At 45.2% G+C, this 15,578-nt stretch overlaps 1 protein-coding gene across 1 annotated transcript; it reads left to right on the forward strand.

Annotated features, from left to right (window-relative positions):
* The first annotated feature begins 14,823 nt into the window (after positions 1-14,823).
* LOC125520496 (histone H3.2-like) lies at positions 14,824-15,509 on the forward strand. Its single transcript, XM_048685444.1, has one exon. The coding sequence runs from the start codon at positions 14,900-14,902 to the stop codon at positions 15,308-15,310; it is 411 nt and encodes a 136-aa protein (XP_048541401.1). The 5' UTR covers positions 14,824-14,899; the 3' UTR covers positions 15,311-15,509.
* Positions 15,510-15,578: the final 69 nt, after the last annotated feature.

Below are 15,578 nucleotides of genomic sequence, written 5' to 3' on the forward strand. Positions count from 1 at the left end.
CATGAGTTTTGTTATATGTTTTGCCATCTTTACAGAGGTGCTATCCATGTATTTTTGTGATATGTGTGGTGACTAGCACAAGCTTGCAAAGTGGTGCATTCGTTAATGCTGATTTCAGGGACTTAGAGATATCACTAAGTCCTTGATCTGTTTTTATCAATATGCCATATGTTCATATTGTTTCCAGTGATCCGTGCCTCTTTTGAGGATGATAAGTAATGATGAATTGTTAATCTTGTAGTGCTCTATCCATCCATGTCTTTATTTGCAATTATGGAGCATCCTAGCTTGAGTCAATCAAGCTCTACTTTTGCTATTTCGTAATTCCTGGCAGATTGTCTACTTGTTAGCGATTTTGCCAAGGATGTTGTTATTGATCCGTGCATGCTATGTTGTTGTTCTTGCCATGTCTAGCTTATATAATGTGTATTATTGATGGGTGTGTGCTTAGATTGTCATGCCTTGCTCTGTAGTGAGTGCATCGAGCTAGTAAACATGCCTACTCGTTAACATATTTGCATGCTCCAGTTTTTCACTAAGTCTGAGATCTGATTATGTTTTTGCCATGTTCACATGCTTGAAATTGTATTTTCCGATCCCTTTTGGCTCAAGGTCACTAAGGGACTTTTGTCAATCATTCCTTTGCAAATCATGCACATGCATCGCATACCGAATCCCGCATATCATATCATATTCATGTGTTGGTTGTTTACTATGTTGTGTGCTTCTTTTCCGGTGTTGCTTCTTCGGGTTGGTTCCGTAAACGTCGTGTTTGTGAGGACCCGTTCGACTACGTCCGTTTGACTTCTTCATGGACTCGTTCTTCTTCCTTGCGGGATCTCAGGCAAGATGATCATACCCTCGAAATCACTTCTATCTTTGCTTGCTAGTTGCTCGCTCTTTTGCTATGCCTATGCTACGATACCTACCACTTGCTTATCATGCCTCCCATATTGTTGAACCAAGCCTCTAACCCACCTTGTCCTAGCAAACCGTTGTTTGGCTATGTTACCGCTTTGCTCAGCCCCTCTTATAGCGTTGTTAGTTGTAAGTGAAGATTGAAGTTTGTTCCTTGTTGGAACATGGAGATGTTGTTCCTTATTGGAACATGTTTACTTGTTGGGATATCACAATATACCTTATTTAATTAATGCATCTATATACTTGGTAAAGGGTGGAAGGCTCGGCCTTATGCCTGGTGTTTTGTTCCACTCTTCCCGCCCTAGTTTCCGTCATATCGGTGTTATGTTCCCGGATTTTGCGTTCCTTACGCGGTTGGGTATAATGAGAACCCCTTGACAGTTCGCCTTGAATAAAACTCCTCCAGCAAGGCCCAACCTTGGTTTTACCATTCGCCACCTAGCCTTTTTCTTTCCCTTGGGTAGGCCTGCCCAAGGGTCATCTTTATTAAACCCCCGGGCCAGTGCTCCTCTGAGTGTTGGTCCAAACTGAGCGATGTCCGGAGCTACCAGGGGCAACTCTGGGCTGGCCCACCCGACGTCTGGCTCATCCGGTGTGCCCTGAGAACGAGATATGTGCAGCTCCTATCGGGATTTGTCGGCACATCTGGGTGGCTTTGCTGGTCTTGTTTTACCATTGTCGAAATGTCTTGTAACCGGGATTCCGAGTCTGATCGGGTCTTCCCGCTATAAGGAATATCCTTCGTTGACCGTGAGAGCTTGTGATGGGCTAAGTTGGGACACCCCTGCAGGGTTATGAACTTTCGAAAGCCGTGCCCGCGGTTATGGGCAGATGGGAATTTGTTAATGTCCGATTGTAGAAAACCTGAAGTTGACCTTAATTAAAATACATCAACCGCGTGTGTAACCGTGATGGTCTCTTTCCGGCGGAGTCCGGGAAGTGAACACGGTGTTGGAGTTATGCTTGACGTAGGTTGTTCTAGGATCACTTCTTGATCATAGTTTCTCGACCGTGCTTTGCCTTCTCTTCTCGCTCTCTTTTGCGAATATGTTAGCCACCATATATGCTAGTCGCTTGCTGCAGCTCCACCTCATACCTTTACCTTACCCATAAGCTTAAATAGTCTTGATCGCGAGGGTGCGAGATTGCTGAGTCCCCGTGACTCACAGATACTGCCCAACCAGCTTGCAGGTGCCGATGAGTCCGTGTAGATGACGCAACCAAGCTCAGGAGGAGCTCTATGAAGATCTTGTCCTTTGTATTGTTTCGTTCTAGTTGATCAGTAGTGGAGCCCAGTCGGGACGATCGGGGATCTGTGTAGCATTTGGGGTAGTCTTCTTTTATTTTGGCTCCGTAGTCGGGCCTTGATTGTAGCTGGTTGACGTAATGCTTTATTCATGTAATTGTGTGAAGTGGCGATTGTAAGCCAACTATGTATCTCTTTCCCTTATGTATTACATGGGTTGTGTGAAGATTACCTCACTTGCGACATTGCTTTCAATGCGGTTATGCCTCTAAGTCGTGCTTCGACACGTGTGAGATATAGTCGCATCGAGGGCGTTACAAGTTGGTATCAGAGCCAGCCCCGACCTTAGGAGCCCCCACTGCTTGATCGAATTAGCTGACGAGTTGAGTCTAGAAAAAATGTTTTGAGTCATTTAGGAATTATATATCGGAGAGTTTAGGAATTCTTTTTACTCCCCAGTCCCTTCATCGCTCTGGTAAGGCATCCTGACGTAGAGTTTTGACTCTTATCTTCTCAAATTTCACTAAAAAAAATTTAGGATCACACGGGTATCTTGGAATCGTTTCGATGGTTTTGTGACGAGAACATTGTTCTTGGTGCCTCCTGTCATTTAGGGGTTGTGGCAGTGTCCTGGGGAGTTGAGCTTCGAGGTGTTGTCGTCACAATTTTATCGTTGCAGTTCTGGAATACCTGAGTTTAGTTCGCCGACATCGAAAATCTCTTTTATGCAGTTGTTGGTGAGATAACCTCGATGCCACCCAGTACTGGGGTGGGAGTTCGGGAGTATTGCCATAACTTGTATAATGGATGCTTTTGGAAGGTTGAGGTAGACGATTGCCGAAGGTTTCTTGGTTATGTGTTGAAGGATGGATACAGCTGGATGTAGGATTTGCTAGTTTTGGGTGACATATTATGCTTCCCCTATATCCCCAACACCTGATTGCATAACCGGAAAGTTTCGGGAGTTTATAAGTGAGAATTCAAGTAGCTCTTAGGATATCTTTTCGACAGATGTATGATATGAAATTGGGGTTCGACGTCTAGTGGTCCGCCTATTCTCGGTTGGTTTTACAGTGGTCTCGTTGTGTCTTAAAGAGTCCTTGGCTATGCCGACTCGGGGATGCTTCGTATGTCATGTGCACTGCCTTGTACATGATGGTGTTGTACGATCGAGCCCATGTAGGCCCCACCACGAAAACTTCGGACGAAATCTCTATCATATGTTTGTTCTGGCTTATTCTGCAAGCCAATTCTTATTTTGCTTTTGAGTTGTGGTATTCGAGTTGCTTCAATGTCAAGAGTTGATTCCATACTTTTCCTAAGCGGTATTCTCATATTCCTATGTGAATACTAATCCTTCTCGATCATCGAGTTTGTCATTTCAATTTCTTTTCAACCGGCGCGTTTTCTCTTCAAGTGGATCCGATCACTTCAACATCCGCAAGATCACCTCTTGGGTTTTCCAACGTTGTTCGTTTCATCTGTCCTCAAGTTGCCTTTGTTTTTCCCCCCCCCCCCCCCCCTTTTTCTTCAAGGACTAAGATTTCGTAATCCAGTATCATCTTATTGATGAGAAGCCTCTCCATTCTTTTCCCTTCAATCTTCTTACCCGGTGATTTTCATGAAGATTCTAACGGGCCTCAAACTCATCATTCTTCATTCTTTTCTTCTCCGGTGGATTCAATTCAAGCTTTCGGTGTTTGATCACATTCTTTTCCTTGTTTCAAATGTTTTTCATGCCGGTGCACCTTATATTCAATCATTTCTCACTATTCAATTGTTCCGGAGTGCTCAAGATATCTCAGGAGATTCGTTTCCATTCTCAATCCGTTCAAGCTTTTGCGAGGATGTTATCTTATTCAAGCCATTTAATTCAACCAGTGCATTCTCTCTTTTAAATCGTTCAAAGGTGTTTCTTTTGAATGGGCCTTAACCCACAGGTCTTGTCCCTACCCGACTCTTCTTATTTTCCCTGGAGCTATCCTCAAATTCTTTTAAAGTTTGACGTAAGAATGAATTGTCATCAGTCAAATGTTTTTCTCCAAGATCTTCCAAATTCTTTTCATCGTTGGTTCAACCTTTCTAATTTTCATCCCGGAGTATCTCAACAATTTGCTGGTGTGTCCCGTCGTAATTCTCAGAATTCGAAGACCGAAGAAGAGTTTTACCTCTATATCTTATCCGTTCTCTCAGAGATTCGTGGTTCTAATTCGAGACCATCCTCTCATAATTGTTTTGATCGTGAGAATTCTTTTCACCCATCCGAAGCATTTCTTGAGTTGTTTTCCATTTCTTTCCTCCGAAGGCCATCTTTTCAAATATTATTCATTTCAGCTGGCAGCTCACATTCTCCAAATCTTACTGGCGCATCAATCAAATATCCTCTAATCAGTTCTTGATCTCTTCGTTCTAATGGATCTAAATCCCCTCAAGCTTCTTCGTTCATTTGCTAATTCTTTCCAGTGTTTCTTTATCTTTTCTTCGTTCATTTTAAATTCTTACGGTGGTTTGTTCAAGATTCCTCTGCTTACGTTATCATACTTCCGTTCTTTCAAATCCTACCGGTGGATCATGGAAGACCTTTCCAAGTTGACGCTATATCTATCTTAATCCTTTCTACGAGAATAAGTAGTATGTCAAATCCGTTGCTTCTCATCAATCTAAATTGGTGAAGGATACGCATAACTTAATTCTTATTCTTGTTTCATCCAAGTGATTAATTCCTTATTCCGGAGGCTCATCAAATTCTCGGTTCGAGATGCTTTATCTATTCTTTTACAGGAGTTCCAAGCCCTCTCAACTATATCGTCACGAAGATCCATCTAATCATTGCAAGGGTTCAACTGGTGTTTTCAACTTCTCCTTCATTCCGTTTTGGTCATCCTTTCGTTACCGGAGTTCTTCATGGAGGTTCTACATAATGGTCCATCAAGGATTTAATTCCTTCTCTAACTTTTTCATCGAGATTCTTTTCTAAGAAGCTCAAGCTTTCTTCATATTGTAATCCGGAGTGCAATTCGTTCTTCCGTATCATTGGAGATGGTATTGTGTCATTCTTGATAATCTGAGTTTATGTTTCATGATTCGAATGTTGTTAAGAATGAGATATTTTAAATCCATCAACCTCTTCGTTGGAATTATCTTGGGTTATATTTCACCTAAAGCCTTCCCTAAGGATTGTTGCTATCTATGGTGCTTATAAATGATCCAATTTCTTCATTTATCCTTTCCGGTGCGATATAGTTTCTCGTCTCCTTGTTGATATCAATCCAATTCAGCTTCCCGTGAGTGGCAGGTTGACACCTCATAATTTGAGATGTATTCCATAAGACCATATCAAGCTTATTCTTTTCGTTGTTGGTTTTACAACAACTCCGTTCGACCCTTCTCCTAAGGAGGCCTTCTCAAACTCTTTTTGGCAGAAATTGGCATTTTCTCCTCATTTCTCCTATGTCAATTATCTATCTTCTATTCTTTTGTTCCGGAGGCATTGCGTTGTTGTTCTTTCACCAGTCATCTCGTTTTGGCAAATATCATGTTCTTTTCATGCCTATCCAATTAACCAGAGAGTTGTGCCCTCTACTCAGTTCTTTTCATCTTAACAAGCTTTGCATGCCCTCTCAACCGGAGTGCTATCCAAAGTTGTTCTTCCTTGTTCCTCTTTGCTAACGAAGTGCTTTCAACTCCATTTATCTCTATTGTATTCTTTTCTCGATATGGCTTAACCTTTTCAAGGTTCTTTGGTTTCACTCGTTTGTCAAAGAAGCAACTTAGCTTTACCTCTCCTCTTTCTCTTCCTTTGTTCCTCCGGTGCCATCCTAGATCTCGGGACAAGATCCTCTCGTAGTGGTGGAGTGTTGTAACGCCCCGAGACCGATGTGCCAGGTGTCCTCCAGTTATTCGCTGTTGTTGCCTTGTCATTGCTTGCATGTCATGCATTGCATAACATGTCATCATGTGCTTTTCATTTGCATACATGTTCGTCTCTTGCATCCGAGCATTTTTCCCGTTGTCCATTTTGCAATCCGGCGCTCCTATGTCACCCGGTGTTCCTTTCTACCTCTTTTTGTGTGTGGGGGTTAAACATTCCGGATTGGACCGAGACTTGTCATGCGGCCTTGGTTTACTACCGGTAGACCGCCTATCAAGTTTCGTATCATTTGGACTTCGTTTGATACTCCAACGGTTAACCGAGGGGACCGAAAAGGTCTCGTGTGTGTTGCAGCCCAACACCCCTCCAAAGTGGCCCAAAACCCACCTAAACCTCCTCTATCACCTCGGTCGTTCGATCACGATCGCGTGGCGGAAAACCGCTCCTCATTCTGAGCTTCCTAGCTCCTCCTATCTATAAAAAGGCCACTCCCCCGAAATTTTCGGATCGTTCCTACCCCTAACCCTAGTCTCCTCCCTCCTCCAGCCGTCGGACGTGTCCGACGGGGCCGGACACGTCCGCCCCGCTTCCCCCGGCGAACCAGAGCACGCCACCTGGACCCTGGCCACCGCGCCGCCGCCAGGCCTGCGGCCGGCCCGCGCCTCGCCGCTCTGGGCCGCGCGCCTCCCTCCGCCGCCTCAGGAGCCCGCCGCCTCGCCTCGCCTTGCACGAGCGCCGCCACCGCGCTTGCGGGCCGCGGCCCCTTCCCGCCGGCGCCGCCCATCGCCGCCCGGATCCCGCGCCGCTTTGCCGCAAGCTCCGGCGCCGACGACCTCACCCCGGCGCCTCCCTCCGCCGCCTCGACCTTCCCGGCGACCCCGTCCTCCTCACCGTCGAGTACTCCGGCGACTTCCCCTTCTCCGGCGAGCAGCATCTCCGGCGAGCACCCGCTGCTACAGTACCGCCGGATCTCGATCCGGATCTGTTTTGCCCTAGGTTGACTTTTATCCCCGAAACCCTAACTTTATGTCCATCTTCATTGCATCGTAACTTTGCATCCGTAGCTCCGTTTTGCACGTGCAACATATCAAAATGTTCGTCTCAGATAGTACATCATTTCATCTCATTGCATCATTTTCATTTGAGCTCATCTTGATGCCCGAAATGCTGTTGGAAGAGAGCTATTTGAGTTAGTTGTCAGATCTGCTGCACCAAATAGGTATTTGTCATTTTTGCCATGATTAATGTGTGCATGATATGCTTCTGTTTTCTACATGAGTTTTGTTATATGCTTTGCCATCTTTACAGAGGTGCTATCCATGTATTTTTGTGATATGTGTGGTGACTAGCACAAGCTTGCAAAGTGGTGCATTCGTTAATGCTGATTTCAGGGACTTAGAGATATCACTAAGTCCTTGATCTATTTTTATCAATATGCCATATGTTCATGTTGTTTCCAGTGATCCATGCCTCTTTTGAGGATGATAAGTAATGATGAATTGTTAATCTTGTAGTGCTCTATCCATCCATGTCTTTGTTTGCAATTATGGAGCATCCTAGCTTGAGTCAATCGAGCTCCACTTTTGCTATTTCATAATTCCTGGCAGATTGTCTACTTGTTAGCGATTTTACCGAGGATGTTGTTATTGATCCGTGCATGCTATGTTGTTGTTCTTGCCATGTCTAGCTTATATAATGTGTATTATTGATGGGTGTGTGCTTAGATTGTCATGCCTTACTCTGTAGTGAGTGCATCGAGCTAGTAAACATGCCTACTCGTTAACATATTTGCATGCTCCAGTTTTTCACTAAGTCTGAGATCTGATTATGTTTTTGCCATGTTCACATGCTTGCAATTGTATTTTCCGATCCCTTTTGGCTCAAGGTCACTAAGGGACTTTTGTTAAGCTCTTTGAGTAGCTCCATGCCATGCCTTACTTTGCCATGTTAAGTTCCTGTAACATCTAGTTTTCATGCTTCAAAGTGTGCTACCTGATCTGAAATTCCAGGCTTGTGTTAATTTCATTAAGTCTGAAACCTGTTTACCAATTGCACTTTTGCCATGCTTGTTTGAACCTGTTAATGGATGAATTGGCCATAGCTCAGTGTTCATCTTTTGTTAAGCCTTATGAGTGCATCCCCGCCATGTATTTTGTTGCCATGTTTGAGTGCTGTAGCATAATTATCTTGTTACATTTAGATAGCTACTTGCTGTTTATCGCACACCGGTGCCATATTTGTTTCGCTTGCCATTTCCAAACCGTGCATCCGATTCCGGCGATCCTTATATCGGTTTCAACCGAAATCACCTCACCTTTCCAGTGGCACTCTTGGATTTCCAAGTTGAGGCCAGGTTCAATCATTCCTTTGCAAATCATGCATATGCATCGCATACCGCATCCCGCATATCATATCATGTTCATGTGTTGGTTGTTTACTATGTTGTGTGCTTCTTTTCCGGTGTTGCTTCTTTGGGTTGGTTCCGTAAACGTCGTGTTTGTGAGGACCCGTTCGACTACGTCCATTTGACTTCTTCATGGACTCGTTCTTCTTCCTTGCGGGATCTCAGGCAAGATGATCATACCCTCGAAATCACTTCTATCTTTGCTTGCTAGTTGCTCGCTCTTTTGCTATGCCTATGCTACGATACCTACCACTTGCTTATCATGCCTCCCATATTGTTGAACCAAGCCTCTAACCCACCTTGTCCTAGCAAACCGTTGTTTGGCTATGTTACCGCTTTGCTCAGCCCCTCTTATAGCGTTGTTAGTTGCAAGTGAAGATTGAAGTTTGTTCCTTGTTGGAACATGGAGATGTTGTTCCTTGTTGGAACATGTTTACTTGTTGGGATATCACAATATACCTTATTTAATTAATGCATCTCTATAGTTGGTAAAGGGTGGAAGGCTCGGCCTTATGCCTGGTGTTTTGTTCCACTCTTGCCGCCCTAGTTTCCGTCATATCGGTGTTATGTTCCCGGATTTTGCGTTCCTTACGCGGTTGGGTATAATGGGAACCCCTTGACAGTTCGCCTTGAATAAAACTCCTCCAGCAAGGCCCAACCTTGGTTTTACCATTCGCCACCTAGCCTTTTTCTTTCCCTTGGGTAGGCCTGCCCAAGGGTCATCTTTATTAAACCCTCGGGCCAGTGCTCCTCTGAGTGTTGGTCCAAACTGAGCGATGTCCGGAGCTACCAGGGGCAACTCTGGGCTGGCCCACCCGACGTCTGGCTCATCCGGTGTGCCCTGAGAACGAGATATGTGCAGCTCCTATCGGGATTTGTCGGCACATCTGGGTGGCTTTGCTGGTCTTGTTTTACCATTGTCGAAATGTCTTGTAATCGGGATTCCGAGTCTGACCGGGTCTTCCCGCTAGAAGGAATATCCTTCGTTGACCGTGAGAGCTTGTGATGGGCTAAGTTGGGACACCCCTGTAGGGTTATGAACTTTCGAAAGTCGTGCACGCGGTTATGGGCAGATGGGAATTTGTTAATGTCCGGTTGTAGAAAACCTGAAGTTGACCTTAATTAAAATACATCAACCGCGTGTGCAACTGTGATGGTCTCTTTCCGGCGGAGTCCCGGAAGTGAACACGGTGTTGGAGTTATGCTTGACGTAGGTTGGTCTAGGATCAATTCTTGATCATAGTTTCTCGACCGTGCTTTGCCTTCTCTTCTCGCTCTCTTTTGCAAATATGTTAGCCACCATATATGCTAGTCGCTTGCTGCAGCTCCACCTCATACCTTTACCTTACCCATAAGCTTAAATAGTCTTGATCATGAGGGTGCGAGATTGCTGAGTCCCCGTGACTCACAGATACTTCCAAACCAGCTTGCAGGTGCCGATGAGTCCGTGTAGATGACGCAACCAAGCTCAGGAGGAGCTCGATGAAGATCTTGTCCTTTGTGTTGTTTCGTTCTAGTTGATCAGTAGTGGAGCCCAGTCGGGACGATCGGGGATCTGTGTAGCATTTGGGGTAGTCTTCTTTTATTTTGGCTTCGTAGTCGGGCCTTGATTGTAGCTGGTTGATGTAATGCTTTATTCATATAATTGTGTGAAGTGGCGATTGTAAGCCAACTATGTATCTCTTTCCCTTATGTATTACATGGGTTGTGTGAAGATTACCTCACTTGCGACATTGCTTTCAATGCGGTTATGCCTCTAAGTCGTGCTTCGACACGTGGGAGATATAGCCGCATCGAGGGCGTTACAAGTTTGCTCAGATGCAAGAGACGAACATGTATGCAAATGAAAAGCACATGATGACATGATATGCAATGCATGGCACGCAAGCAATGACAAGGCAACAACAACGAATAACTGGAGGACACCTAGCACATCGGTCTCGGGGCGTTACAATCCGGAACACTTTTCGATCCATCCAAAACATTTCCTATGCTCATTCTTTCGTTCCTATGGTTATCATAGCTATTAGTCATTGAGCATGTGACCCTACAGGTTCGGAAATAAGCAGAAATGACCCGGGACCCTTTTTGGTCAATAGTTAAGAATGGGATATGGACACCCTTGTTAACTCCTGTATATTCATGAAATTCTCAAGCAAACCTTTTGTTCCCGAATACCATTTCCTTTGTTGCGCGGTACATTTAGAAATTTTGATGCAAGATATTATCGGTATCCTCGTGATCAACTCCTGGTCACTATACTGGTTATCCTCGTTACCAGTTTTGTTCTCTTTGCTTGTATCCATATTCTGGTATCCCTGTGATCTTCATCACATATGTCTGGCCATATGATAATGATATCATAACACCGAGTTGTCCCAGAGAGTATCTCTCCATCGTCAGAGGAGCAAATCCCACTCTCAAACTATCGATATCGAGACATACTTTTTTGGTATAACCGTAAGTCACTTTTATTCACATCTAGTTATGGAGTGACATTCGATAACCCCGAAGTAACCATCCGGTATGTTGGTAAATGATATTCTCATGGTCTAAGGAACTAAGTAAGCGATGACACTTTATATGAAAATACCGACAACATAATAACGACTCTCAGCAATTCATAAGTCGAGTATATCCGACACTATTTTTTCTGATAACAGTGTTGTCTCATTATTGATAACAACATTGTTAGTATAACAATGCTCATACTCAGGAAAACAATATGATCATGAATACATGAGCAAGTTTTAGAGGCATGACTAGGGATCATATTGGCATTGAGAGACTGATTTTCCTATGCATGATGGCAACTACGCACACATAGTGGCAGCTACACACCATTTCACATAAGTGCCTTTTTGATATATGGGGTGTTAGGTTTTTCATGGCACTGGCACAACTGCCATTGTATAGAAGTGTCTTTTTCTCACTTCTCTTTGTCTTTTTGCTTGTCTTTTGGCACAAATGCCTTTTTTTTGTATATAAAAGACTTTTTCTCGATTCCCTCTGTCTTTTTGCTTGCTTGGATGATCATACGTCATGAAAAAAACTTTATTTTTGTTATATACCTTTTTATTCATGGTCCAAAGTAATTTACCAAAATAGTTAGAGATGAAATTTGGGGTTGTGTGCATCTGTCACCATGTGTAGAGAGTTATTTTCATATTTGTGTTTATGTTTCCGCACATGTAATGGGCTTTTCCTCTGAATCCCATATGCAATAACCAATACAATTATAGCATAAAAAATAAAATTAATTATGAACATGAGAATATAATAATACATTCATTATTGCCTTCAAGGCATATCTCCAGCATGCTATGTCTTAGGTGATCATGTATGAGGGAAATGATGTGAAAAATGGGCCGGACTCTTCACCTTGGTATATTCCCATCTTAATAGTGTGGAATTCCTATCAACTCAAATCAATAATCATAAAAGACTACCCTAAGTCGCCGAGGATCACATCTTAATTCTTGTGTTTTTGTGAGGTCGACGATCATCCATCAACCATGCACCATGCATGGCATTAATACCTGAGATACACTCGCTGATACGTCCATCTTGCATCATGCTTTTATATCGATATTTATTGCATTATGGGCTGTTATTACATATTATGTCACAATACTTATGTCTATTCTCTCTTATTTTACAAGGTTTACATAAAGAGGGAGAATGCTGGCAGCTGGGATTCTGGGCTGGAAAAGGAGCAAATATTAGAGACCTATTCTGCACAGCTCCAAAAGTCCTGAAACTTCACGGAAGACGTTTTCAGAATATATATAAAATACTCAGCGGAAGAAATTCACCAGGGGGGCCACACCCTGCCCACAAGGGTGGGGGGCGCGCCCTACCCCCCTGGACGCACCCCCTACCTCGTGGGCCCCATGGTGGCCCTCCGGTGGCCATCTTCTACTATATGAAGTCTTTCGATGGGAAAAAATAACAAGCCATCTTCTCGGACAAAACTTCGCCGCCACGAGGCGGAACCTTGGCAGAACCAATCTAGGGCTCTGGCGGAGCTGTTCTGCCGTGGAAACTTCCCTCTCGGAGGAGGAAATCATCGCCATCGTCATCACCAACGCTCCTCTCATCGGGAGAGGACAATCTCCATCAACATCTTCATCAGCACCATCTCCTCTCAAAACCCTAGTTCATCTCTTGTATCCAATTCTTGTCTCCAAGTCCGGGATTGGTGCTAGTGGGTTGCTAGTAGTGTTAATTACTCCTTGTAGTTGATGCTAGTTGGTTTATTTGGTGGAAGATCATATGTTCAGATCCTATATGCATATTAATACCCCTCTGATTATGAACATGTTTATGCTTTGTGAGTAGTTACGTTTGTTTATGAGGACATGGGAGAAGTCTTGCTATTAGTAGTCATGTGAATTTGGTATTCGTTCGATATTTTGATGAGATGTATGTTGTCTCTCCTCTAGTGGTGTTATGTGAACGTCGACTACATGACACTTCACCATTATTTGGGCCTAGAGGAAGGCATTGGGAAGTAATAAGTAGATGATGGGTTGCTAGAGTGACAGAAGCTTAAACCCTAGTTTATGCGTTGCTTCGCAAGGGACCGAGTTGGATCCATATGTTTCATGCTATGGTTAGGTTTACCTTAATACTTTTGTTGTATTTGCGGATGCTTGCAATAGAGATTAATCATAAGTGGGATACTTGTCCAAGTAAGGACAGCACCGAAGCACCGGTCCACCAACGTACCAAATTATCAAAGTACCGAACGCGAATCATATGAGCGTGATGAAAACTAGCTTGATGATATTCCCATGTGTCCTCAGGAGCGCTTTTCTCTATATAAGAGTTTGTCCAGGCTTGTCCTTTGCTACAAAAAGGATTGGGCCACCTTGCTGCACTTTTTTTACTTTTGTTACTTGTTGCTCGTTACAAATTATCCTATCACAAAACTATCTGTTGCCACTTATTTCAGTACTTGCAGAGAATACCTTGCTGGAAACCGCTTATCATTTCCTTCTGCTCCTCGTTGGGTTCGACACTCTTACTTATCGAAAGGACTACGATAGATCCCCTATACTTGTGGGTCATCACTCGCAAAATGTATTAGTCCAAACAAAGTGTGTGTCATCACATACCAAAATTATATCAAGTGCATGATTGTACTTTCAAGCAGGCGCCTGCTCCGGCCAGCCTGGGTCGGTTTCGGTTCGTGGCGAGATGGGAAATGATGACCTTGTGTGGTGATGGCGTGGTCGTTGTGTAGGTTGTGTGCGGGCTAGTGGAGATGTTTGTCGACATTGGCCATTTTGCGAGGTGGTGGTATTGCGCTACTTCGGTGAAAGCTTGGCCGATGACTACTGCACGGCGAAGATGGTGCCCATGGGCGTCTCTATCCTCCTTGGATGCGTCATCGAGGAGTTCATGTATCGTCAACCCCCGAATCAAGCTCTTTGGAGAAAGTCACGATCCCGCACGGGGGGCATGCGATGGAGGTGTCTCCAACGTCATTTCCTCATTTGGGGCGTCGTCTTGAAGTTCTTGATCCACATGCACTTCCTTGGTGCCGGACGTGTGTGGTTGGTTGGTGTTGCGACTTGTGCAACGATGATGGTAACAAGAGGAGTGGGATAGTGGCATGTCCTTTGTCATCGACCGATCGACTTGTCTTTACGTGTAAAGTCAGAGCTGTATAGTGGCGGGGTGACGCGGTGGCAATGATGCCGTGTAATGGTCATGACATCCTGTGTGTTTGCAAGACGTGCTTCTTTCTCCTACAAAACTTGTTATCGTCAGAGCTGCCTAGTCCTTGACGCGGTTGACCGATTGTTTGGCATAGGACGACATGTGTTCTAGTGCATTGTTCGTCCCAGAGGCTCTTGGTCGGTCGTCCTCAGTGAAGTTAGAGTCGCTTGCTCAAGGAGAGTGACGACGATGATAGCTCGTAGGCATCTTCGACGTTGTTCCTCTCGTCGATGGTGTGTGTGGGTCTTGCGGTTGCCACTTTAGGCAGGGTTCCCTATCATGTGGGCGTGTTTTAATTATTTCGTCAGGTTTTCCATATATTAATCTGACAACTTCATTCTACCTTTTTGAATGAATCATGTTGTAACGGGTCGACTTCGAAAAAAAGAAAGACCGAACAAGTTTTTCCACCAGTTTGAACCGTTCGTGTAGCACACACAAGTGAGAGATGCTACTCAACGGATCGTGATCCGTGGCCAACCCGCACAAACACATCTCCAACGTCCATTCCGGCTGATCCAACGGCTCATCCGACCCCGCGCGCTCCTCGCCCGTGGCGCCAAAGAATCCGTCCAAAACCGGGAATTTCCGCTCGAAATGCTCCAGCCGCGCGCCATCCTCCAAAAATTCCCCACCCCTACTTAACCCCTCCTCCTCTCCCCCAAATCCTCACAAATCACAGCGCCGCCGCACCCGATCTCCCAAGAAGACACCACCACCACCCGCGCCGATGGCCCGCACGAAGCAGACGGCGCGCAAGTCCACCGGCGGCAAGGCGCCGAGGAAGCAGCTGGCCACCAAGGCGGCCCGCAAGTCCGCGCCGGCCACCGGCGGCGTCAAGAAGCCCCACCGTTTCCGCCCCGGCACCGTCGCGCTCCGGGAGATCCGCAAGTACCAGAAGAGCACGGAGCTGCTCATCCGCAAGCTCCCCTTCCAGCGCCTGGTGCGGGAAATCGCGCAGGACTTCAAGACCGACCTGCGGTTCCAGTCATCCGCCGTCTCCGCCCTGCAGGAGGCCGCCGAGGCGTACCTGGTGGGGATGTTCGAGGACACCAACCTGTGCGCCATCCACGCCAAGCGCGTCACCATCATGCCCAAGGACATCCAGCTCGCACGCCGCATCCGCGGCGAGCGTGCCTAGGTCTTGGTCGCCGGTAATACTGCTGGGTAGTAGCTGTTCCTGTCTCGTGATCTGGATGTGTGTCGGTTGTGTTTGTTGGTGTTGATATGATCGTATCGTTTGGTCCTGTGATTCGTGATGCTCGAATGAAATGGCAATGAGAAGTTCAGTTATAATGTGATGGTAAATCTGCCCTCTAGTTCTACTGTTTGCCACTTTATTCCTCTGTGATTCTGCAATGGTGTTCTTGCCGCATGTAGCCCTGTTGCAGTGTTGGATGCATGATGCA

This window comes from Triticum urartu, chromosome 7, assembly GCF_003073215.2.
Source record: "Triticum urartu cultivar G1812 chromosome 7, Tu2.1, whole genome shotgun sequence".
NCBI classification, from domain to species: Eukaryota; Viridiplantae; Streptophyta; class Magnoliopsida; order Poales; family Poaceae; genus Triticum; species Triticum urartu.

Excerpts from the sequence above, each read along its gene's own strand:
- LOC125520496 (XM_048685444.1), top strand. The coding sequence starts at position 14,900 with ATGGCCCGCACGAAGCAGACGGCGCGCAAGTCCACCGGCGGCAAGGCG.